This window comes from Staurois parvus, unplaced genomic scaffold (assembly GCF_062004578.1).
Source record: "Staurois parvus isolate SC_StPar_1 unplaced genomic scaffold, SC_StPar_1.0 ptg000697l, whole genome shotgun sequence".
NCBI lineage: Eukaryota > Metazoa > Chordata > Amphibia > Anura > Ranidae > Staurois > Staurois parvus.
Window position 1 is genome coordinate 2,337,501 of NW_028318493.1, and position 24,768 is coordinate 2,362,268.

Below are 24,768 nucleotides of genomic sequence, written 5' to 3' on the forward strand. Positions count from 1 at the left end.
CCATTGTTGCTGGTCTACTGTTGCTGCGGGCTATATTATTGCTGGCTACAGTGGATCTAGTGCTTTTTTTGTTATTACCAAAATCCATACAAATTATTTATCACTACAAAATGATGGTTAGTTCTGTATTCTCTAAAAGGAGTGGTACTTGGAGGTGGGTAGGGGGGTGGAACCAAGGGGTGGTACTTGGAGGTGGGTAGGGAGATGGAACCAAGTGGTGGTACTTGGAGGTGGGTAGGGGGGTTGAACCAATGAGTGGTACTTGGAGGTGGGTAGGGGGCTGGAACCAAGGGGTGGCACTTGGAGGTGGGTAGGGGAGTGGAACCAAGGGGTGGTACTTGGAAGTGGGTAGGGGGTGGAACCAAGTGGTGGTACTTGGAGGGTGGGTGGGGGGGTGGAACCAAGGGGTGGTATTTGGAGGTGGGTAGGGGGGTGGAACCAAGGAGTGGTACTTGGAGGTGGCTAGGTGGGTGGAACCAAGGAGTGGTACTTGGAGGTGGGTAGGGAGATGGAACCAAGCGGTGGTACTTGGAGGTGGGTAGGGGGGTCGAACCAATGAGTGGTACTTGGAGGTGGGTAGGGGGCTGGGACCAAGGGGTGGCACTTGGAGGTGGGTAGGGGGTGGAACCAAGTGGTGGTACTTGGAGGTGGGTAGGGAAGTGGAACCAAGTGGTGGTACTTGGAGGTGGGTAGGGGGGTGGAACCAAGGGGTGGTACTTGGAAGTGGGTAGCGGGGTGGAACCAAGGGACAGTGCTCGGAGGTGGGTAGGGGGTGGAGACAAGAGGTGAATGGGAAGGGGGGAGTTCCTGCACCTGTTCCCTGTGTATATGTATCTATACACTACCATTAATATTCAGTACGGTTGGTCATTTTTGGTATTTTAAAGGGAGAGAAATGTACGCTTTTGGACCAGGAATATTGTCCTTGCATTTGGAAGGAGTGGCAAACAGCCTGGAACATTTTTGAACCTGCTTGGCATGTTTGGAATCAGCTTTTGGTTTGGAGCTGATTTTCTATACGGAACTGATCTCATTGGTGGAGTCATTGGAAAGATAGAAAAGTGTTATATTTAGTTCCTCTGATCGATGACCCTGAAGGTCCTGTGTACACACGTCATGTGCTATCTGTGAAATAAAACATGCGGTCTTATGTCATTTCCCCGCTCAGCCTGTCATTTTATCCAGGAAGCAAGGGTGGTGGTGGAGGTCAGGGGGGGGGGGGGGGGAGGGCAGAGGGACTATATCAAAGTCTAGACTTCAAAAAATGATATTTTTTTTCTCTGTTTTTCCTCCTGGCTTTGAACTGGTTTTCTGACTTTTACTGCAAAGTCAGACTTGTAAGTGTGATTTTTCTCATAGTCTGGTTGAAACTGTACTCTGGGCACAAAAACGCTCATTGAAATATGTTTCTGAATTGCCACGAAGGATATAATTTCACTTTTTGTGCACCAAAGGCCTTTACAAACCCAGATATTACCTTATGCATGTAGGAGTGACTTTATGACTGTGCTGTACATAGTCTGTGCAGAGAGCAAAGCTGTGGGAGGGACCCAGCAAGCTGCACCCACTACAGGCTACCCGCAAAAAACTACAGGAGGGGGCGTAGACAAGACCAGTTACCTGCACAAGGAGAGAGAGCAGTAGTGACCAGTCTTTATTACAGGAAGCAAATTATCACACTGAGTTTCTGCACAGATCTGGAAGAAATATTCAAAACTCACCAAAAATGTAAGGAGGAATACACATGACTCTTTTACTTAAAATATATTTATTTGTCCTGGAGTCCAGCTTTAAAATCTGGTCACTGAAGACATTCAGTTATGGGCTTCTTCCTGTCCCAGTGTAACATGCAGTTTAGGGTTCTCAATTATCCTATGGGAACATGTTTTCAAGGTGGGCAGTATTTTTGTTGCCAGTTTCCTGGGAACGTATCCCGGCCTTTTTATTATTTTCCTCCAGGCAACAAATCCTATTTGTACTAATCAGGCATGTTGTATTATTGTCCAACTGGTAACTATACTCCCCAACAGTGGAGGTACTCTGCTTTAATTGGGTGATGGCAAGCTTTGGACACTTGGAAAGAAATTTAAAGCCAATTCCAGTTGCAAGTTTGTTTTTTTTTAAAATCATATCTCCCACCTTTCTAAAAATATAAAAACCACTCTGACTTGTCTCTGACCCTGTCCCCCACAGACTTACCTCTCTGCAATCCAATGTCCGTTCTCTTCTAGGTTCAATGGCGGTATGAGTTTCAGAAGAACCCTTGTCCACCTTAAGCTGGCCATAGACTAATCAAAATTCCAACCAGTTCTGCTGGCTATAGCCATACAGCAGGTTACTCCTGTTGTCTGCTGAATTTTTGATGAAGGAGCAGTATGGGTGCCTCAGGCATGCCACAGCACCCATTACTGCCCTATTAAAATCTCCCTGAGAGCGGTTATTTGCATTGCAGTTCTAAGAAGAAAAGGGAAAAATTACAAGTAAATTACTGGCACCATTAGATGAGGGACTGTGGTGGGCCCTAAATGTTTGACAAGCTACACAAAGAGGGCTAGATATCCCTTCTTGTTATTTTTGGGAAACATATTGTGTGTGGCCAAACAAATGTCTGCTCTGCCCTAATTTTACTTTGGGAATTTCACCCAGAATTCTAACTATTACTTACATTGCAGAACTGAGTGGAGTTGACTTTGAAGGATGATGTAATAGAGGGTATGAATTTCTGTCAGGCATAGTGAGAGTGGAGAATGGTGTTTATGTTCAGCTGACATAATGAATGACAAGTTTTATTGTGTTCCTATCCCAGGTCCAGGAGAGAGTACAGGTGCCTGCTGTAAAGGTCGAATCTCCAGAGGGGTACTATGAGGAGGCCGAACCCTATGATGCATCCGTTAACGGTACTTAATTTTTTTTCTTTGTATGTGATAAATTGTTGATTCATGAGGTCTTTCCTCTGGACTCAACATTGACTTTTTTTTTACTTTAAATATTGTTTGTGAAAATGTGTTTATTTGCATTAAACTGTTGACACTAAGTAACAATGGCACCTCTTTGATAATAAGATGCTTTTCAATTTTTTTACCCCTTTATTCTCACTAGGTGATCCTGTAGCCAGTGGCACACTTTCTGTCCTGGAGAAGCAGCGTTCTCACCCTAGGACAACAAGTGTGTTTAGGACTACAGAACACCTTTCTCTCCCCTCATCTTCATAACATGAGAGGTCCTTTGTAGTCCTCAGCAGGTAGAGCTGCAAAACAGTGTAACTGATAACAGTCAGCACAGGCAGACAGCACAGCACAGACAGCAATAGCTCAACAAGAACAACAGGTATTTTTTTTGCACTTCTCAAACAGATATACATAGCAGAACATCTTCAATGGGACATTTAACAGACCAAAAGGGAGGAAATAAAAGAAATTCATGTACACTTTAAGTGTTCTGTATGATGTATGAGATGGGTTTATATTATCACAAACTTGAAGTAGAAGTTGACAGGAAAATCTGGGCATAGTCAGTGGTGTTCACATGTTTTTGTTTCCCGATACTAAAATTTCATTATGCTGGGTCTATGTTGTGATAATGTATGGGGTTGTGTCTGGGCGGGGTCTAGCCTGTCTGATTTGGGGGTGCAGTGAAAAATGTCAGATGGATGAGGTCAACAGGGCAGTGTGTAAGAGTCAGTAGAGCAGTTTACAGGGGGTCAGCAGGACAGAGGATAGGGTCAGCAGTTTTTAGGGCAGTGTACAGAGGCCATTATTTTTTAGGGCAGTGTACACTGGGTTATCTAGGCAGTGTACAGGGGTTAGCAGTGCAGAGGACAGGGGTCAACAAGACCGAGGACAGGGGTTAGCAGGGCAGGGTACCAGGGGTCGATAGGACAGAGGACAGGGGTCCGCAGGGCAGGGTACAAGTGTCAGCAGGGCAGAGGACAGGGTCAGCAGGGCAGAGGACAGGGGTCAGCAGGGCAGAGGACAGGGGGTCAGCAGGGCAGGGTACAGGGGTCAGCAGGGCAGAGGACAGGGGTTACCATGGTGGAAGACAGTGGTCAGGCAGAGTTGAGGACAGGGTCACTGTTGGCAGGGCACTTAAGATCTCCTCCCCACACAGCACATTAGCTGAGATCAGCATCCCTCCACACAGTGTGTAGCTGGGGCTACTGCAGATGCCAATCCAATCAGGAATTTCACAGGTCAGAACTGCAGCACAGCAGCCAGTTACACATTGTTGCAGATCGAGGCTGTGTCTGTTAGGGAATCTGATCTCAGCTATGTGTTATGTGGGGAGAAGATCTGTGCCTTGTGTGCAGTGTGGGCAGTACCGGGACAAGGCCATCTAGCACTTAAACTGCACCCCTACCTTCCAACCCCCCCCCAAACAAAATTAGCACTAATCAAGTTGCTCACACCCTAAGCATACATTCCCTCTGCAACCCAACCAAAAATGCAAAAATTCCCTGTCCTCACAGTCCAAATCCTCCTCCCAGCACAAATCTTTGCCCCCCCAGTCCCATCTTCCTGCTCATTTTCCCCCCCCCCCCCAATTCCTGACTGATCTTCCATACCCCAAAAAATGGGACTTGCAATTTTCTCAACACCTGGAGGGCCATAGTTTGGACACCCCTGTATGAAATGTTTGCTTTTGGGTTTAATATGCTTTCACTTGGAAAGGGTCCCTTCTATTGCTGTCAGCCTCCTCCAAATCTGCACTTTCCTTTTTTTTCTGCTGTGAATCTGACTTCCTGTTTGAAGGTGGCTACATTCATTCTCCAAGGTCCTACGGTATTTTAGGAATGTAGCCACCCTCTTGCTCACTCTTCAGATGGACTATGGGATTTGTAGTGTGCATAGAATAGTATGATCTCCATGTATAATACATAAGGGGGGATATGATCACCATGTATAATACATAAGGGGGGATATGATCTCCATGTATAATACATAAGGGGGGATATGATCTCCATGTATAATACATAAGGGGGATATGATCTCCATGTATAATACATAAGGGGGATATGATCTCCATGTATAATACATAAGGGGGGGATATGATCTCCATGTATATACATAAGGGGGGATATGATCACCATGTATAATACATAAGGGGGGGATATGATCACCATGTATAATACATAAGGGGGGGATATGATCTCCATGTATAATACATAAGGGGGGATATGATCACCATGTATAATACATAAGGGGGGGATACGATCTCCATGTATAATACATAAGGGGGGATATGATCTCCATGTATAATACATAAGGGGGATATGATCTCCATGTATAATACATAAGGGGGGGATATGATCTCCATGTATAATACATAAGGGGGGATATGATCTCCATGTATAATACATAAGGGGGGATATGATCTCCATGTATAATACATAAGGGGGGATATGATCTCCATGTATAATACATAAGGGGTATATGATCTCCATGTATAATACATAAGGGGGGGATATGATCTCCATGTATAATTACATAAGGGGGGATATGATCTCCATGTATAATACATAAGGGGGGATATGATCTCCATGTATAATACATAAGGGGGGATATGATCTCCATGTATAATACATAAGGGGGGATATGATCTCCATGTATAATACATAAGGGGGATATGATCTCCATGTATAATACATAAGGGGGGATATGATCACCATGTATAATACATAAGGGGGGGGGATATGATCTCCATGTATAATACATAAGGGGGGATATGATCTCCATGTATAATACATAAGGGGGGGATATGATCTCCATGTATAATACATAAGGGGGGGATATGATCTCCATGTATAATACATAAGGGGGTATATGATCTCCATGTATAATACATAAGGGGGGGATATGATCTCCATGTATAATACATAAGGGGGGATATGATCTCCATGTATAATACATAAGGGGGGATATGATTCTCCATGTTATAATACATAAGGGGGGATATTATCTCCATGTATACTACATAAGGGGGGATATGATCTCCATGTATGAATACATAAGGGGGGATATATGATCTCCATGTATAATACATAAGGGGGGATATGATCTCCATGTATAATACATAAGGGGGGATATGATCTCCATGTATAATACATAAGGGGGGATATGATCTCCATGTATAATACATAAGGGGGGGATATGATCACCATGTATAATACATAAGGGGGGATATGATCACCATGTATAATACATAAGGGGGGGATATGATCTCCATGTATAATACATAAGGGGGGGATATGATCTCCATGTATAATACATAAGGGGGGGATATGATCTCCATGTATAATACATAAGGGGGGATATGATCTCCATGTATAATACGTAAGGGGGAATATGATCTCCATGTATAATACATAAGGGGGGGATATGATCAACATGTATAATACATAAGGGGGGATATGATCTCATGTATAATACATAAGGGGGATATGATCACATGTATAATACATAAGGGGGGATATGATCTCCATGTATAAATACATAAGGGGGATATGATCTCCATGTATAATACATAAGGGGGGATATGATCTCCATGTATAATACATAAGGGGGGATATGATCACCATGTATAATACATAAGGGGGGATATGATCTCCATGTATAATACATAAGGGGGGATATGATCTCCATGTTAATACCATAAGGGGGATATGATCTCCATGTATAATACATAAGGGGGGATAGGATCTCCATGTATAATACATAAGGGGGATATGATCAACATGTATAATACATAAGGGGGGATATGATCTCCATGTATAATACATAAGGGGGGATCAGGAAGGAATTTTTTCCCTGCAGGAGCAAATTTGGATCAAGCTTTGCTGGCTTTTTGTCGGCTTCCTCTGGATCAACTGTGGGTATAGGTTTATAACTTTGTTCTTTTGGTTTTTTTTTTTTTGTTGAACTGGATGGACTTTTTGTCTTTTTTTAGCCAGACTAACTATGTAACATGGCTACAACTAATGTGCACTGCTTGTTCTAAAACAAAAGGAAGTGGAGAGGGAAAAGGAGAGGTTCAGAGGATGTGACAAGAAAGCAGAAAATACAGTAAGAAACAATTAATGAAAACATAGATTGCAGGCCCATTAGGTAATGGATGTGTATGGACGATGGTTGAAGATCTTTGAAGTGACCATAACGGTGGCATCAAACAATGACCAAGAGACAGAACTTTGTGTGTTTGTGGACTGAAGTGTCTCTACCTAATAATAAATAGACGTAATATTCGTATTAATGCTGTGGGGGAAAACACAGAGCCGCTCGACTCAAGTGTTATGAAGTCCATTTTTGTCTTCGCCTTCCTGCCGCCGCTGTGGGTGACAAACATATAGTCCGCATTTCTCTTCCTCCGTGAAGGTTTTTGTTCCACGTTTGAGGCTCGCCATCGAGATCTCTCTTCTTCTTTCTTCTCGCCGTTTCCTGTTTGCTGAAGCATTTTGTGTTGCGAGTTTTGTACCGAAAATATTTTCATGTCTCTTCTTAAAGCTGAATGCTGTGCACAGTCCAGATACTGTAAATCTAGTAAAATCTCATATATATGGCAGTACTAGGGTCATTGGTTCAAATCCCAACCCCGGCAACCACCTGCCTGGAGTTTGCATGTTCTCCCTGTGACTGCGTGGGTTTCTCCAGGTACTCCGGTTTCCTCCCACACTCCAAAGACATGCTGGTAGGTTAATTAGCTCCTGTCTAAATTGGCCCTAGTATGTGTATGTATGAATGTGAGTTAGGTACCTTAGATTGTACACCCCTTGAGGGTTAGGGACTGATGTGAATGTACAATATATATGTAAAGCGCTGCATAAATTGATGGTGCTATGTAAGTACCTGAAATAAATAAAATATACAGTCATTTGTAAACCTTATAACTTTTACGTAAACCAATTATTTACATGTATTAGGATTTTTTTTTAGCAAAGACATGTCGTAGAATACATTTTGGTCTAAATTTCTGCCGAAATTAGATTTTTAAATTTTTTTTACTGGACATCTTTAAGAGCAAAAAGTAAAAAAATATATTTTTTTTCTCAAAATTGTCAGTCTTTTTTTGTTTATAATGCAAAAAATAAAAATCGCGATTAAATACCACCGAAATAAAGCTCTATTTGAGGTAGAAAAGGCCGTAAATTTCATTTATATACAGTGTCGCAATTGTCAGTTAAAGTAACGCAGCGCCATATCGGAAAAAATGGCCTGGCCAGGAAGGGGGGTAAATCCTCCGGAGGGCAAGTGGTTAATAGAGAATCCCTCAATAAAATATAAAGATGTCAGTAGAATCATATGAACACATGGCAGGAAATGGTAAAATGCGATCGTGGTTATGGCGGTTTATTTTAAATCTGCGTTTGGTAGAGGCGAGATGCACAGGAATTCCTCTTATATAAAACAAAGTAAAATAAACCACCCCGTGTCCTCCCCGGAGAAGTGTTCTCCTCCGCTCGGCCTCCCCTGTAGGCTGTCCTCCTGGTTCCGGCCTCCGGGATACTGAAGGGGATATTTGTGTCCCAATAAATGCCGCTGCCAGACTGCTTTCATCCCGCTGTGACACGGATTCTGCCATGAAAGAATTCTTTGTGACCGTCTCTGCGCTGAGGAGGACAAGTACGGCTTTATATTGTGCGCGGACAGAGCCTCCAACTAATGACAATGCCATATTATTGCCATTATTACTGTCATTAGAGTAATCGAGGGTTAGGCTTGTCCTACCAGCTGCTGATGGAATACAAGTCCCAGCATGCAGTAAGTGCTTATGAGCTCCTTAAAGTGGACCTGTCATCAAGTTGAATGCAGCAAGCTCAGAAGTGTGTCAGTGTAACGCTTCCAGGTATTTATTACCTCTCTCAAGGCCAGGGGCGGACTGACAACTCATGGGGCCCCCGGGCAATAGGGGATCATGGTTCCCCTGTGTCCTTGCCCAAACTTAAAAAAGCCTATGCAAAAGGTACCAGGGGCATCTCATGGGGCCCCCTACTGACCCCAGGCCCTCGGGCAGTGCCCGAGTTACCAAATGGTCAGTCCGCCCCTGCTCAAGGCAAATGATGCCTTCATTCATTCATTCATTTATTTATTTCAGTTACTTCTATAGCGCCGTCAATTTATGCAACGCTTTACATATATATTGTACATTCACATCAGTCCCTAACCCTCAAGGGGTGTACAATCTAAGGTCCCTAACTCACATTCATACATACACATACTAGGGCCAATTTAGACAAGATCCAATTAACCTACCAGCATGTCTTTGGAGTGTTGGAGGAAACCGGAGTACCCAGAGGAAACCCACGCAGGCACAGGGAGAACATGCAAACTCCAGGCAGGTGGTGCCGTTTGCTTTTCCCTCCAGAAGGACGGCGCCATCTTTATTCGGGCATCACTTAGGGTCACCCTCTATTTTCTGGACTGAGATGCCATCTTGGAGATCATGTAATTCCTTTTGTCAGTGCAGTTCTTGGCCGTGTCCATAAATGGTAAACACAGATCAGCCCCTGCTGCAGCCTGTTACCTTGTGTCTTGTTACAAAGTTACAGTCTGATCACTGGGGGAGAGGAGACTGAAGAAATGCTTTCTCCTACCTGCAGCAGACTGATGACATCATCTCAGCCTAGGCAACTGATTGGGGCTCAAAAATGACATATAATAAAAGGTGGAGCTTTTTCGAAACATGATGGTGTTGCTGTACATTGTGATATGTCAGGAATGTATTCATGGAGACTGGTTACTGACAGGTCCACTTTCCACAGGCTCCAGCAAAAAGCAACATTTGTTAGTGGGCCTCCACTAGGAAATATTGCAATTGTGAGTGGTGTTCTTCAGCCATGTTGGTCAGTTGGATTAGGCATGGGGTGGGAATGGTTAATTAAAGCGTTGTGTTTTTTTTTTTTTTTACATTCCTATATTCTGACACAACGCACCCATCTCACACCCCAGATAAGGCCATTTTCCAACCTGTTGGAGATATGACATTCACAGGAATGAGGGAAGACAATGTATTTCCAAGTAGAGGTCAGTTATGATGCTTGCCGCCTCCCCCCGGATACGGTTATCACATCCCGCGCTGTGCGCAAACTGCGTCTTCCTGTCCTAGAGATACACGGATTCCATTCACACTCCTCGCTCTGCCCCCCCTCCATCCTCGCAGACCGCTACTAGAGAACCACGCTAAACATCTACAATGGAAAACTATTAAAGGGAAAGTTTGGATCCATGTTATCTATTTTATGTTAGATTTTTAATGAGGATTTAAAAAATTTTTTTTAGTTTGTGAATATAAATTTTGTTCTGCAAAAAACATTTAAGACGGCATGCATCCATGACACAGGATGCCCAGAGCATTATGGGAACTAATTGAATCTCCATATGGCCCTGTCTTATGTTGGAGTTGCTGCAATTCTGGGTGTGCAGTTTAGCTTGAGCTATTGAGCTCTGTAAACGCTCAGCAAAGCAGCTAAGGAGAGTATCATACAACTGGACAGCCATAAAGATCTTCACGCAACCACCTGGATAGGAAAATACCATATATGTAAACTTTACATAATTAATAACATGGAAAAATATTTTTTAAAATGTTACTGCATAGCCCTGCCAATAAGAAATCATGTAAATGTATACATAATAATATATACCCTTAGGGTTTTGGTCGTGTGACCACCCCCCAAAGTTCCCCAGGAGCCAGCACTTTCCTCTTCTGTCTGATGCTCCACCTTTGTTGATGGGCCCTCAGCATTCTCATTTTGTAAACAAGCAGGTGCTAGAGATGATCCCCACGGAGGTGCAATGTCGGGGCTCTGGCTCTATGTCTTCCCAGCACAGATGAAACTGAATGATGAGGATTGGTATAGCCGGCATTCGTCTTCCCGAATAATAAACTCTATTGAGTGAGTAAAATGTGCATAGCCATGGCTATGACTAAGGCTTATTGCCGAAACGCGTAAACCATTTTATATGCACATTTTACTCACTCGATAAAGTTTATTATTTGGGAAGACGAATGCCGGCTATACCAATCCTCATCATTATCACTTTGTAGTAGGGTGACCAGAAATCCCAGGTTTCTGGGGACAGGCTCCCATTTAAGGGAGCTGATCCTGGGGGGAAAAAATGTCCCCGGTTATAATAATGGGTCCCTAGCTTTAATAATGATATCCCCGGGCCAGGTGACTGCAGGGTTATCCATCTTGGCAACATTTCTGTGACTGGATTGGAGGAGGGAGAGGAGGGGTGAGTCTGTCCCCAGCTATGTACAGGATTATTGATGATGCCACATGCTGATACTCCTAGATTGTAAGCTCCCAGGATCAGGCCCTCCTATCCCTCTTGTATTGAACTGTACTGTCGCTGTATTGTCTCCTGTTATATTGTAAAGCGCTGAGCAAACTGTTGGCGCTATATAAATCCTGTGTAATAATAATAATTACATATACCCAGTCAGGGGCGGACTGACAACTTATGGGACCCCCGGGCAATAAGGGATCATGGGGCCCATGTGTGCTTGCCCAAATTTAAAAAAGCCTATGAAAAAGGTACCAGGGGCATCTCATGGGGCTCCCTACTGACCCCAGGCCCTCGGGCAGTGCCCAAGTTTTCAAATGGTCAGTCCGCCCCTGTACCCAGTTATTCCCCTCTGGGCCTGTGCAGACTTTGTTGCAGGAGGTAAGGATGTGGATTATTGGCCTCTTTGCACTTGCTTGTGATGGTGACCTGTAGTGCACACGTGGGCCTGCCCTCTTGACCCAGAGCAAAGAAGGTTCTGGTGTTATTAAACCATACCCCTTTAAGCCCCTCTCACTATGGGCAGCTATACAAAGCAGCAGGTCCGCCAACAAAGTGATAGCGCCAGCCCTTCTGTATTGGGTCTGGCCCTGGAGTCACAGAGGGGGCTCCCAACTTCTGCGCTTTAGAAGAGTAATCCCACATTCTGAAGCAGTCAAAAAAAAACTTCCCTGGGCCCCATATGTTCAACAGGGGGCCAGAGCAGAAAGTGAGCTGCTTAATGATTTTCAGGTGCAGGCTGAGTAATTTGCTGCACCGCATTTCCTAAAAATTAAAGTCACGGCCTACTCCCATGGGGGTTTTCAGAAAAAAAGACAAAAAAAAAACAGAATTGTCAAGATCACTGGGAAGAAACTAATCTGGTGTAGTAAGGTGATATGTAGTGCTATGTAAAAATGTCAGAAGTTGCCCCCCCTCCCACCCTCTGCCTCCCCTTCACCCCTCTGCCTCCCCTTCACCCCTCTGCCTCCCCTTCACCTGCACCACCACGTGCATTGTACACAGTTGTGGGGCAGCCTCATTCAGTGGATTGGGTCATGCATTCGGTAGCCAAATGTGACGGGCGATCATTTTCACCATTCATGTGAACACTGCCATCCACTGCCTTTGCAGCCTTCACTTGTGCATTACCCCCTCCTAACCCTAACTCTGTACATTACATACTCTTGACCTCTGAACTCTGTATGTTTCTCACTCCCTCCCACTAAACTATGTACATTACACACTCCTGACCCCTGCACTCTGTTATACCCTCTGCTTACCCTTGAACTATGTACATTACACATTCTTGACCCCTGAACTATGTGCATTACCCAGATAGACACACTGGTAGATACACAGAATATAACTGGATATAACATTTATAGGTAAAGTTGGTCCAGGGAATATCCGATTGCCTCTCAGGGGATCAGGAAGGAATTTGTTTTCCCAGCAGGAGCAAATTGGATCATGATTTGCTGGGTTTTTTTGCCTTCTGCTGGATCAACTGTGGGTATAGGATTATAACTTTTTTTTTTCCTATGGCTGAACTGGATGGACGTTTGTCTTTTTTTCAGCCAGACTAACTATGTAACTATGTAACCCACTCTTGACCCTTGAACTATGTACATTACCCACTCCTGACCCGTGCACTCTATGCAATACCCTCTGCTGACCCTTGAACTATGTACTATAACTATACCCACTCTTGACCACTGAACTATGTACATTACACACTCCTGACCCCTGAACTATGTACATTACACACTCCTGACCCCTGAACTATGTACATTACCCACTCCTGACCCGTGCACTCTATGCAATACCCTCTGCTGACCCTTGAACTATGTACTATAACTATACCCACTCCTGACCCCTGAACTATGTACATTACACACTCCTGACCCCTGAACTATGTACATTACACACTCCTGACCCCTGAACTATGTACATTACACACTCATGACCCTGCACTATGTACAATAGACACTCCTGACCCCTGAACTATGTATATTACACACTCCTGACCCCTGCACTATGTACATTACACACTCCTGACCCCTGAACTATGTACATTACACACTCCTGACCCCTACACTATGTACATTACACACTCCTGACCCCTGCACTCTATGCAATACCCTCTGCTGACCCCTGAACTATGTACATTACATACTCCTGGCCCTTGCATTTTGTACATTACATACTCCTGACCGCTAAACTATGAATATTACTATGTAGAGTACATTCAGGACAGATGAATACTGTATAGTACATACTCCTGATCCCTGTACTCTGTACTTTACCCACCCCTGACTCCTGCACACAATATGGTACATACTCCTGGCTCCTCCATTGTATACATTACATATGCCTGCCCCTTGCCCTCTGCACAATTACATATTCTTGACACCTGCATTTTGTACATTATATACACCTGATACCTGCACTTTGTATATTACATACTCCAGACACCTACACTCTCCCACTGTTAATTTTGCCACACCCAAATTTTCATCGGCACAGTTCATTCTGCCCCACTTTTCTCCACTGGCTGCCTGCAGGCTACGAAGGGGGGGGGGGGGCTCAGGCCATGGTTCTGTCTGGTGGGGGGGGCCTGTGATTTCTAACAGCGGCCCCGCGCAGCAGATGTGGGTCCAAGTAAAGATTTTATGGATGCTGTGCTGCCGTGTGCATGAGCAATTGATGTTATGTGTGGACCACTTATTACTGTTAGTGACATAAAATGTGGAACTTGTGCAATCTGATGATCTGATTCTAGTGGACGAGGCCCGGCTGGACTGAATTCATTTACTCTGCGTTCTTTGTGTTGTATGAATTCCATTCTCTCTATTGTTCACAGAGGATGGAGACGCTGTCAGCAGCTCATATGAGTCGTATGACGAAGAAGAAAATCTCAAAAAGTCGTCTGCCCATCAACATCAATGGCCATCAACCGAGGCATCCATCGAGCTGATGAAGGACGCTCTGATCTGTGCATTCCTGTGGCGGAAAAAGTGGCTGGGCCAATGGGCCAAACAGCTCTGTGTTATCAGGGAGAACAGACTGCTGGTGAGGGGGATATCAGAGGGGGGCCGGGGCTGGGCCTAGAGGGTGACTTACAGGAACGCTGTAATAGTTTGGGTCAGTTGTGCCCCTGTTAGAGAATAAATTAACTACTTGTCCGGTGGGCAGAGAGTTAAACCTTCACCTGTTTGAATAGCTCTGAATGGTGGGAATCCCTCATAATGGGCACAGCAGGTGTGCAGACCTGATAACTTAGAGCAGGGATGGTGGGAACCCCTCATAATGGGCAAAGCAGGTGTACAGATTTGGGAATACAGTATAGGGATGGTGGGAACCCCGTATATTGGGCACATCAGGTGTACAGACTTGGGAACTCAGCACAGGGATGGTGGGAACCCCTCATAATGGACACATCAGGTGTACAGACCCTAGAACTCAATACAGGACTGGTGGGAAACCCTCATGCTGTGAAGCGAAAACAAATAAGAAGCGCACCAACCTTGCGCATTACCTCAGTAAACCAAAATTTTATTGAATACAGAATAATACTCACAAACAGTGAAGTATTTCAAGCATGTAAGTTCTCAGAGGAACTATTGAATGGTAAAGCCTGCGTGAGTCCTATCATTGGGGTGGGCACTCAGGGAAGAGTTGACGCGTTTCGGAGGGCGTCCCTTCTTCATCAGAGCTTGCCATACTTCATTGTTTGTGAGTATTATTCTGTATTCAATAACATTTTGGTTTACTGAGGTAATGCGCAAGGTAGGTGCGCTTCTTGTTTGTTTTCACTTCACAGTATTGGTTGGGCTTCCCCAGCCTTGTTTGGAGCTGCACAACCCCATATGCACAGGTGGTCGAATTTTTCAAGTTCTGGTTCCATCTATCCACCTCTTTTGGGTCTCAGAGCGCAGGAGAGTTCGTTTCCAATGGGAAACCCTCATAGTGGGTAGAGCAGGTATGCTGACCTGTGAAATCAACGCAAGGTTTTTGGGAACCCCTCATAATGGGCACAGCAGGTTTGCAAACCCAGGAACTCAGTAGAGAGGTGGTGGGAACATTTCCTAATGAGCAGAGCTGGGAGGTCAGTGCAAGGATGGTGGGAACCCCTCACTGGTTACACAGATATGATTGGATGCTCACTCTATAACATGTGTAATTCATTTGTTGGATATTTCCTCTGCCCAGTGCTATAAGAGCTCCAAAGAACACAGTCCTCTGCTGGATGTCTGTCTGGTCGGCTGCACCGTCACCCACAAAGAGAAGCAAGTGCGCAAGAAGGAGCACAAGCTGAAAATCACTCCGACCAATGCTGATGTCATAGTACTGGGGATGCAGAGCAAAGACCAGGCCATGCAATGGCTGAAGGTAAGGAGAGACCATCGGATCTCCTCAAAAATCATTTACTGTATATCTGGAGAGCGGTGATGTCACTCCTGTATAATATAACTTATATCTGGAGAGCGGTGATGTCACTCCTGTATATTATAACTTATATCTGGAGAGGGGTGATGTCACTCCTGTATAATATAACTTATATCTGGAGAGGGGTGATGTCACTCCTGTATAATATAACTTATATCTGGAGAGGGGTGATGTCACTCCTGTATATTATAACTTATATCTGGAGAGCGGTGATGTCACTCCTGTATATTATAACTTATATCTGGAGAGCGGTGATGTCACTCCTGTATACTATAATTTATATCTGGAGAGCGGTGATGTCACTCTGTATAATATAACTTATATCTGGAGAGCGGTGATGTCACTCCTGTATAATATAACTTACATCTGGAGAGCGGTGATGTCACTCCTGTATAATATAACTTATATCTGGAGAGCGGTGATGTCACTCTGTATAAAATAACTTATATCTGGAGAGCGGTGATGTCACTCCTGTATAATATATCTTATATCTGCAGAGCGGTGATGTCACTCCTGTATATTATATCTTATATCTGCAGAGCGGTGATGTCACTCCTGTATATTATATTTTATATCTGCAGAGCGGTGATGTCACTCCTGTATATTATATCTTATATCTGGAGAGCGGTGATGTCACTACTGTATAATATAACTTATACCTGGAGAGCGGTGATGTCACTCCTGTATAATATAACTTATATCTGGAGAGCGGTGATGTCACGCCTGTATAATATAACTTATATCTGGAGAGCGGTGATGTCACTCCTGTACAATATAACTTATATATGGACATCAATTTTGTGACTTTTTATAATAAATGTTACCTATTTGGAGACTTGGTATATCACAGGGATCAAATATAACATGCTGTATCTGCAGAGTAGTGATGTCATTCTGGTAAATGATATGAATTGTGGGACCTGCAGACACATGAAGAAAGCTCCCTATTTTTCCTGTTCTTCCTAATGAAGCATTTTATCACCCTCCAGACAAGTGGCTTTGTTCCTCCTGCCATGTAGGTGCCCCTTGGTTACAGGTCCCCCTCTTCATGTGCGGCAGCCCGCGGGGGCCTGGCTGTTTGATGTAGCGTGGAGAGGAGACAAATTGCCTCTGAACAATAAGGCTTTGAGTGAAGGGGTTCCACTTTAATGGAGGTCATTGAAGATTGTCCTAGGAGTGGACATTGAATGTCTTCTCCGCCCGCCATGGGAACGCCATCACTTGATGCTTCAAAGCCCCGCACATAAAAGCCGACAGTTCTCCACGAAACCTTCTGGACCCAATAAAACGTGAAACTGTTGGGTGATGATCAGACGAGGCTCCGTCTCCAACATTGTAAAACATCTGCTGGAGTATGGTGGACTCAGGGGATCAGTAATGGTGACTTTTAATCTACTCCAATCACATGTGAGGAATTATAGATGGTTACAATGCCACTTTGTCAGGTCCTATAATGATGGCGGAAGGGCATATATATATATATATATATATATATATATATATATATATATATATATATATATATATATATATATAGTGAAGGAAATGCGTATTTGATCCCCTGCTTATTTTGAATGTTTGCCCACTTACAGAGAAATGATCAGTCTTAAAACTGACTGGTAGGTGTATTGTAACACTGAGAGACAGAATAGCAACAAAAAATTCAAAATAAATGCGTGTCTAACAAATGATGCATTGGTTTGCATGTTCATGAGGGAACTAAGTATTTGATCCCCTATCATTCAGCAGGATTTCTGGCTACCAGGTGTCTTTCATACAGGTAATAAGCTGAGATTAGAAGCAGTATCTTAAAGGGAGTGCTGTTAATCTCATTTTGCTACCTGTATAAAAGACACCTGTCCACAGGAGCAATCAAACAATCAGATTCCAAACTCTCCACCATGGCTAAGACCAAAGAGTTGTCCAAGGATGTCAGGGACAAGATTGTAGACCTACACAAGAAAACAATTGGTAACACACTACGCCGACACGGATTGAAATCCTGCAGTGCCTGAAAGGTCCCTCTGCTCAAGAAAGCACATGTCCAGGCCCATCTGAAGTTTGCCACTGAACATCTGAATGATGCAGAGGAGGATTGGTTGAAAGTGTTGTGGTCAGATGAGACCAAAATCGAGCTCTTTGGCATCAACTCAACTCGCCGTGTTTGGAGGAGGAGGAATGTTGCCTATGACCCCAAGAACACCATCCCAACTGTCAAACATGGTGGTGGAAACATTCTGCTTTGGGGGGGGTTTTCTGCTAAGGGGACAGGACAACTGCCTCTATCAAAGGGATGATGGACGGGGAAATGTACTGTAAAATCTTGGGTGAGAACCTTCTTCCCTCAGCCAGAGCATTGAAAATGGGTCGTGGATGGATGTTCCAGCATGACAATGACCCAAAACACACGGCCAAGGCAACAAAGGAGTGTTTCAAGAAGAAGCACATTTAAGGTCCTGGAGTGGCCTAGCCAGTCTCCAGACCTTAATCCGATTGAAAATCTGTGGAGGCAGCTGAAAGTTCGAGTTGCCAAACGTCGGCCACCAAACCTTAATGACATGGAGAGGATCTGCCAAGAGGAGTGGACCAAATACCTCCTGAGATGTGTGCAAACCTGGTGGCCAACTACAGGAAACGTCTGACCTCTGATTGCCAACAAGGGATTTGCCACCAAGTACGAAGTCATGTTTTGTGAAGGGGATCAAATACTTATTTCTCTCATTAACATGCAAATCAGTGTATCATTTGTTAGACATGCATTTCTTTTGAATTGTTTGTTGCTTTTCTGTCTCTCAGTGTTACAATACACCTACCATTCATTTTTTAGATTGATCATTTCTTTGTGAGTGGGCAAACATTCAAAATCAGCAGAGGATCAAATACTTATTTCTTTCACTGTGTGTATATATATATATATATATATGTGTGTGTGTATTATGTATATATATATGTATTATGCACAGTGCCAGGGGAGGAGCAGTCATGCTACATCTCCTGAATCTGATTTGATCTGGGTATTATTATTATACAGGATTTATATAGCGCCAACAGTGTGCACAGCGCTGTACAATATAAAGGGAGACAATACAGATCAATACAGAAGGACCAGGCCATGCTCGTGGAGCTTACAATATAAAAAGTATTTTTTTTTACCTCTCACATAGATCACAGTACTCCACTTGACAATGCCTTCATCCACTTTTCTCTCCAGAAGGATAGCATCATCTTGGTTCAGGCATCATCCAGGGTCACCATCTACCTCAAGGACTGAGATGCCGGCTCAGAGATGACATAATCATATAAATCTTGGTGTCTGTGCAATTTTTGTCTGTGTATCTTTGCATAAAGTCACAAAGTGAGGGGCTGATCTATGACAGACATTTGTATAGTGTTGCAGTCTGATCACTGGGGGGGAGAGGAGACTGAGGAAATGCTTCAATCTGCCTGCAGCAGAGTGATGACATCATCTCAGGCTAGGCATACTAAATCAGGCAGTCACTAAATCGGGGCTCAGAAATGGCTTTGAAATAGTAAAAGATGGAGCTTTTCCAGAAAATAATCATTTTACTTTATATTGTACTTGAAGTGATTGTAGCTGTATTAGTATAACGGACGGTACTTAATTGTTAGTGTATATTGTGAACAGTCAGGATTTATTTTTTATGCAGACTCCTAAATCTAATGACAGGTCCAATTTTAAACAATAGGCCATATGCAGGCAGGATTGTTGGGGCACTCCATTGAATATGACGGCTGTTTGTTTGTTCTGTATAGGTCATCCAGGATATTGGCGGCCAACAGACGGATGCAGTCCCTGAGATCTCGCTGAGCACACCCGACACTCCGCGGAGCGCCCAGACTAAAGTAAATAACTGCAAATGTCACCAACATTGTGATGTCACCCCATGGTGAGTGAGGTCACAAACACTGCTAAAGCTGGCCAGTCTTCATGGGATTTGATGGCTAGACAATGAGGATGGGAATGCTGTGACTATGGCTTTTGGTGTTGGGGTGCCAGGCATTAAAAATCTGCATTTTATAGCATTACAGTCTGTGGCATGGTCGCAAATATTCTCCAGGGTGCTGGAAATTTACATCTTATTTATACCATTCCCGGTGATGTATGTTGTGTGTGTTGGTGCACTGCACTATTATTTTGAATAGCACCCTATTGCACCTCCACAATGCTTGTGTACTGCAGCTCACCCCCAGGGCTGTGGGGGGTACCACCAGTCCTCCTGTTTGGGGCACAGACCAGCAGGAGGGCCCAGGCTGAATGAATCAGATGTGAGCAGGGAGGGTGATTGGCACAGCAGGAAGGCAATTACTGGAACCGATCCCCTGTATGGCTCTCTCTGCAGCAGCTGAAAGCTGGATTCTTCTCCTCCCGCTGGTTTCAGCTGCTGCAGAGAGAGCCATACAGGGGATCGGTTCCAATAATTGTCCCCTGTCGCACCAATCACCCTCCCTGTGCATCATAAAATTTCCCCCTGCTGCCAAGGCCCCCCGTGTGCCCCCACAGTGCTGGCAGCTTCCCTCCTCTGGCAGCTGCAAGCACAAAATAGGATCCTCCAGCCCCTTTCTTTTCTGAATAAATACAATGAGTGATCAGTGCCAATCACTCACTGTGTTCATAACTGAAGCATAGTAAACTGTTTATTTTTTGGGGGGAGGGGCTTATAGGTTGGCTGCATGGGGCCCCATGGCTTCTAACAGCAGTCCTGCTCACCCCAATACCTACTGTGCATGCGCAACACCCTTCATGCATTGCAGCACATTGCCATACCTGGGAACTTGCTACGATGGTGTAGTCTGTGGTACAGCACTATGTTTAATGTGGATTTAGTGGTAATTTATATCATGTATTTTTCGGATCGTTCACAGGGAGAAATCACAGACAGATATTCAGCAGCTTCTGAAAGTGGGAGCAGTACAGACGGGCACCCCGAGACTGCAGATGTGAAGGAAGGTAAGTGAATATCTCCTAACAGTGTGTGAGCTCTCATCCTGTGTTGCTGGGTGAGGGGACTACAGCATCTGGTTGCATGATCCTGTGTTATGCAGCTTACCTCCCTGTCTGTAAAATATTAACCAGAATGGTGCACACAGCAGTATGGGAGGTGAATGACCAGCCATCATACAGACAATGACCAGCCATTGCTGTTCCCAGTTCATTGCAACAAGGTTCAGTTAGTGGGTTCTCATGAATTAAAGAAGATACTGAGAATTATAACCAACATACAGCATAAGGACAGATACCAAGAATTACACCCGGCATACAGAACAGGGAAAGAGGGACTGTGCAGAGTCCATACATACAGAATAAGGACAGATACCGAGAATTACACCCAGCATACAAGAGAGGAGAAGTGGTTCTGTGCAGAGTCCATACATACACAATAAGGACAGATACTGAGAATTACACCCGGCATATAGGACAGGAGAAGTGGGACTGTGCAGAGTCCATACATACACAATAAGGACAGATACTGAGAATTACACCCGGCATATAGGACAGGAGAAGTGGGACTGTGCAGAGTCCATATATAGAGAATAAGGACAGATACTGAGAATTACACCCGGCATACAGGACAGGAGATGTGGGACTGTGCAGAGTCCATACATACAGAATAAGGACAGATACTGAGAATTACACCCGGCATACAGGACAGGAGAAGTGGGACTGAGCAGAGTCCATACATACAGAATAAGGACAGATACTGAGAATTACACCCGGCATACAGGACAGGAGAAGTGGGACTGTGCAGAGTCCATACATACAGAATAAGGACAGATACCGAGAATTACACCCGGCATATAGGACAGGAGAAGTGGGACTGAGCAGAGTCCATACATACAGAATAAGGACAGATACTGAGAATTACACCCAGCATACAGGACAGGAGAAGTGGGACTGTGCAGAGTCCATAAATACAGAATAAGGACAGATACTGAGAATTACACCCGGCATCGAGGACAGGAGAAGTGGGACTGTGCAGAGTCCATACATACAAAATAAGGACAGATACTGAGAATTACACCCGGCATACAGGACAGGTGAAGTGGGACTCTGCAGAGTCCATACATACAGAATAAGGACAGATACCGAGAATTACACCTGGCATCCAGGACAGGAGAAGTGGGACTGTGCAGAGTCCATACATACAGAATAAAGGCAGATACCGAGAATTACACCCGGCATCCAGGACAGGAGAAGTGGGACTGTGCAGAGTCCATACATACAGAATAAGGACAGATACTGAGAATTACACCCGGCATCCAGGACAAGAGAAGTGGGACTGTGCAGAGTCCATACATACAGAATAAGGACAGATACTGAGAATTACACCCGGCATCCAGGACAAGAGAAGTGGGACTGTGTACATTAAACTGATACAGGACCAGAGCTGTCCTCATGTATCAGAGAAGATGTATTGTGCCTGTAGCCCTCCTGTCCCTCCGTAGCGGATGCCCGGTATGGATGGTGGTGGACTCTCTTGGCCTCAGACAGGAACGGAGGGGTTGTAGCCGTTCCTCAGCCGGGATAATTATAGAATCACACCGCAGGATGCCGCAGCTTGGCTCCACAATGGCTCTTTGTGCGGGGAGTTTGGCCTCTGTGGTCAATTGTAAAAAAGTTGCAGGAAGAAGCAATTTAAAAGCCGGAGACCTTCCAAGCTGCACGGCTCTATTCTCACCAAGACGGCTCTGACCTCATACTGGGCGCTAATTAATATATTTGCTGATTACCGCTGGAACTGAGAGCCATTCTGCTGGTAATTATGAACTTAGACGGCTGAGCGCCATGCATCCAAGGACAGCGAGAAACATAGAGCCCAACTATGAGGATTGAGGCTTTCTCCACAATTCTGCCTTAAAGAATAACTCCACTTTTATAAGGAAAAAGAAAACACTCCCCTTTGGATGATCTATGTACATTACAGGGAATTTTAAACCAACTTTGTTGCAGATTCTGACCTGATTCTGCTCTGACTAAACAGCTGTGTGCAGAGTGAACAGCTGATGAACTTGCAGAGTTTTAATGAGGAAAGTTGCAGGGTCTGCATCCCTTTAGGATTTAATTGAAGTGGAAGTAAACTCCCACTGGACACTTGTACCTACAGGTTATCTTATAATAAATCTTACCTGTAGATACAGGAATATCCCCTGAACATGGACCATTTAGGAGATATTCAGTGTCTGCAGCTGATGACGTCACCGGAGCATGTTCTCTGGAATGGCATACCCGTGCTGTTTCAGAGCTCTGTGCTGTGGGTGAGACTCCAGTGTGCATGCTTAGATTGTAAGCTCTCAGGATCAGGGCCCTTTGCTTCCTCTTATCCCAAACTGATCCAGAGGAAGGCAAAAAAAACCCAGCAAAGCATGATCTGATTTGCTTCTGCAGGGAAAAAAATTCCTTCCTGATCCCCCGAGAGGCATTCGGATATTCCCTGGATCAACTTTACCTATAAATGTTATATCCAGTTATATTGTCACTGAGTTGAATTTCACAGAAAATGACAATATGGCTTGTGCAGAAAATGCTATATTATTTTTTTAAATTATTTTTTTATTTGCTATGTATTTCCCACGAAAGTGGATTTACACTTTTAAAAAGCTTTATTTGAATTGTCGCACAGACAGCCCTATGACAACATTTCAAATGACCTATTAACAAGTTTTGTAGAACAGACTGAAATGTGTATATACTGTATATTCTTATACAATCAACACTGTCATTGCTAAAAAGTCATTTTTGAAAATCCAGGTTAGCATTGGGCCCCCCCAGCCTCATGGGACCAGGCACGGCGTTTCTCTGTACTGTAAGGCTGGGTTCACATCTTTACACATCAGGAACATGTGAAAATCGTCCGCTTTCCCAACATGCATAGAAAAACACACTGCCCTTTAGCAGTCATGCTGCAGTGCCATTCATTATTAACAGCAACCCGACGCATCTGCTAATGCATGCCACAGCACCATATGGTTCGGGAATGGTTGTGGTTTATGGAAAAGGGTCTTTTCCGCGTTTGTCTCACAAAAGGGCAGCTCACTGAATTGCATGGGCTTACCTACATGTGACGCACAGAAACATGCGTGTGCTTGATCACACCTGTAAGTGTGACCCTAGCCTAAAGAATTCTGCCTAAGAGCAGACACTTCATGAAATCCACTTTACCTTTAATAGAATACAAAATGCCCTCTATGATGCCCCTCTCTGATTTAGTTTCACTTTATATTGGAGTCTGACTTTCCCTAACTAAGATACCAAAGGCCTTACAGGCCAATCGGAAAACAGAATGGAAATCGGCATGGCTTAAATTCGGTGAAAGTCAAACCCTGGTAACAAAATAAAACTGAATCGGAGGGGCACCAAAGAAGCTGCTCTGTGTAGTAAAGACAATGGTGGGGTTCTTATGGTGTCTGCCCAACCTGGAAATATTAAACAGGAGAACAGTTCCATTTTTAGCAGCACAATATCATTTGATCTGTAATTGGTACATCTGGAGGTCTCCTTTGTCCAGGAAGCTGTAGGTGGGCACACACAAGGGGAGTGCAGCATGGCACCCATGTAATGTAGTTCTTCTAGATCTAATAGAAGAGATGCAATATTGGAAGAATAATGCGAACACCAGAGTGTCAATAACACAAACCTCCTCCATCTCTCTTAGTGAAGAAGAAAGGAACATCTGGCCTCAAACTCAGCAACCTCATGAATCTGGGCAGAAAGAAGTCCTCCTCCATGGAAAGTCCAGAGAAGAACTTGGAGACCTCCAGTAAGTCCTATGAATTATAGCAGAATAAAGCGTTCGCTCCTGCCACAAAACCTCTCCAAGTGCCTCTGAGTTGTATATTCCATTGTTTGGATGGAGTTACCCCTTGAGATTTTGGGAAGATTTACTAAAACTGGAGAGTGCAAAATCTGGTGCATAGAAACCAATCAGCTTCCAGGTTTTATTGTCAAAGCTTAATTGAACAAGCTGAAGTTAGAAGATGATTGGCTACCATGTACAGCTGCACCAGATTCTGAGTACTCCAATATTAGTAAGTCCCCCCCTTG

At 44.2% G+C, this 24,768-nt stretch overlaps 1 protein-coding gene across 1 annotated transcript in view; it reads left to right on the top strand.

Moving 5' to 3' along the window:
* The window catches only part of AFAP1L2 (actin filament associated protein 1 like 2), a 158,197-nt gene that overhangs the window by 103,526 nt on the left and 29,903 nt on the right, over positions 1–24,768 (top strand). The window contains exons 5-10 of the mRNA XM_089653051.1: positions 2,807–2,897; positions 14,122–14,330; positions 15,471–15,650; positions 19,482–19,571; positions 20,592–20,676; positions 24,380–24,484. Coding sequence (XP_089509177.1) covers positions 2,807–2,897; positions 14,122–14,330; positions 15,471–15,650; positions 19,482–19,571; positions 20,592–20,676; positions 24,380–24,484 — 760 coding nt within the window. The remainder of the gene's footprint in view (positions 1–2,806; positions 2,898–14,121; positions 14,331–15,470; positions 15,651–19,481; positions 19,572–20,591; positions 20,677–24,379; positions 24,485–24,768) is intronic.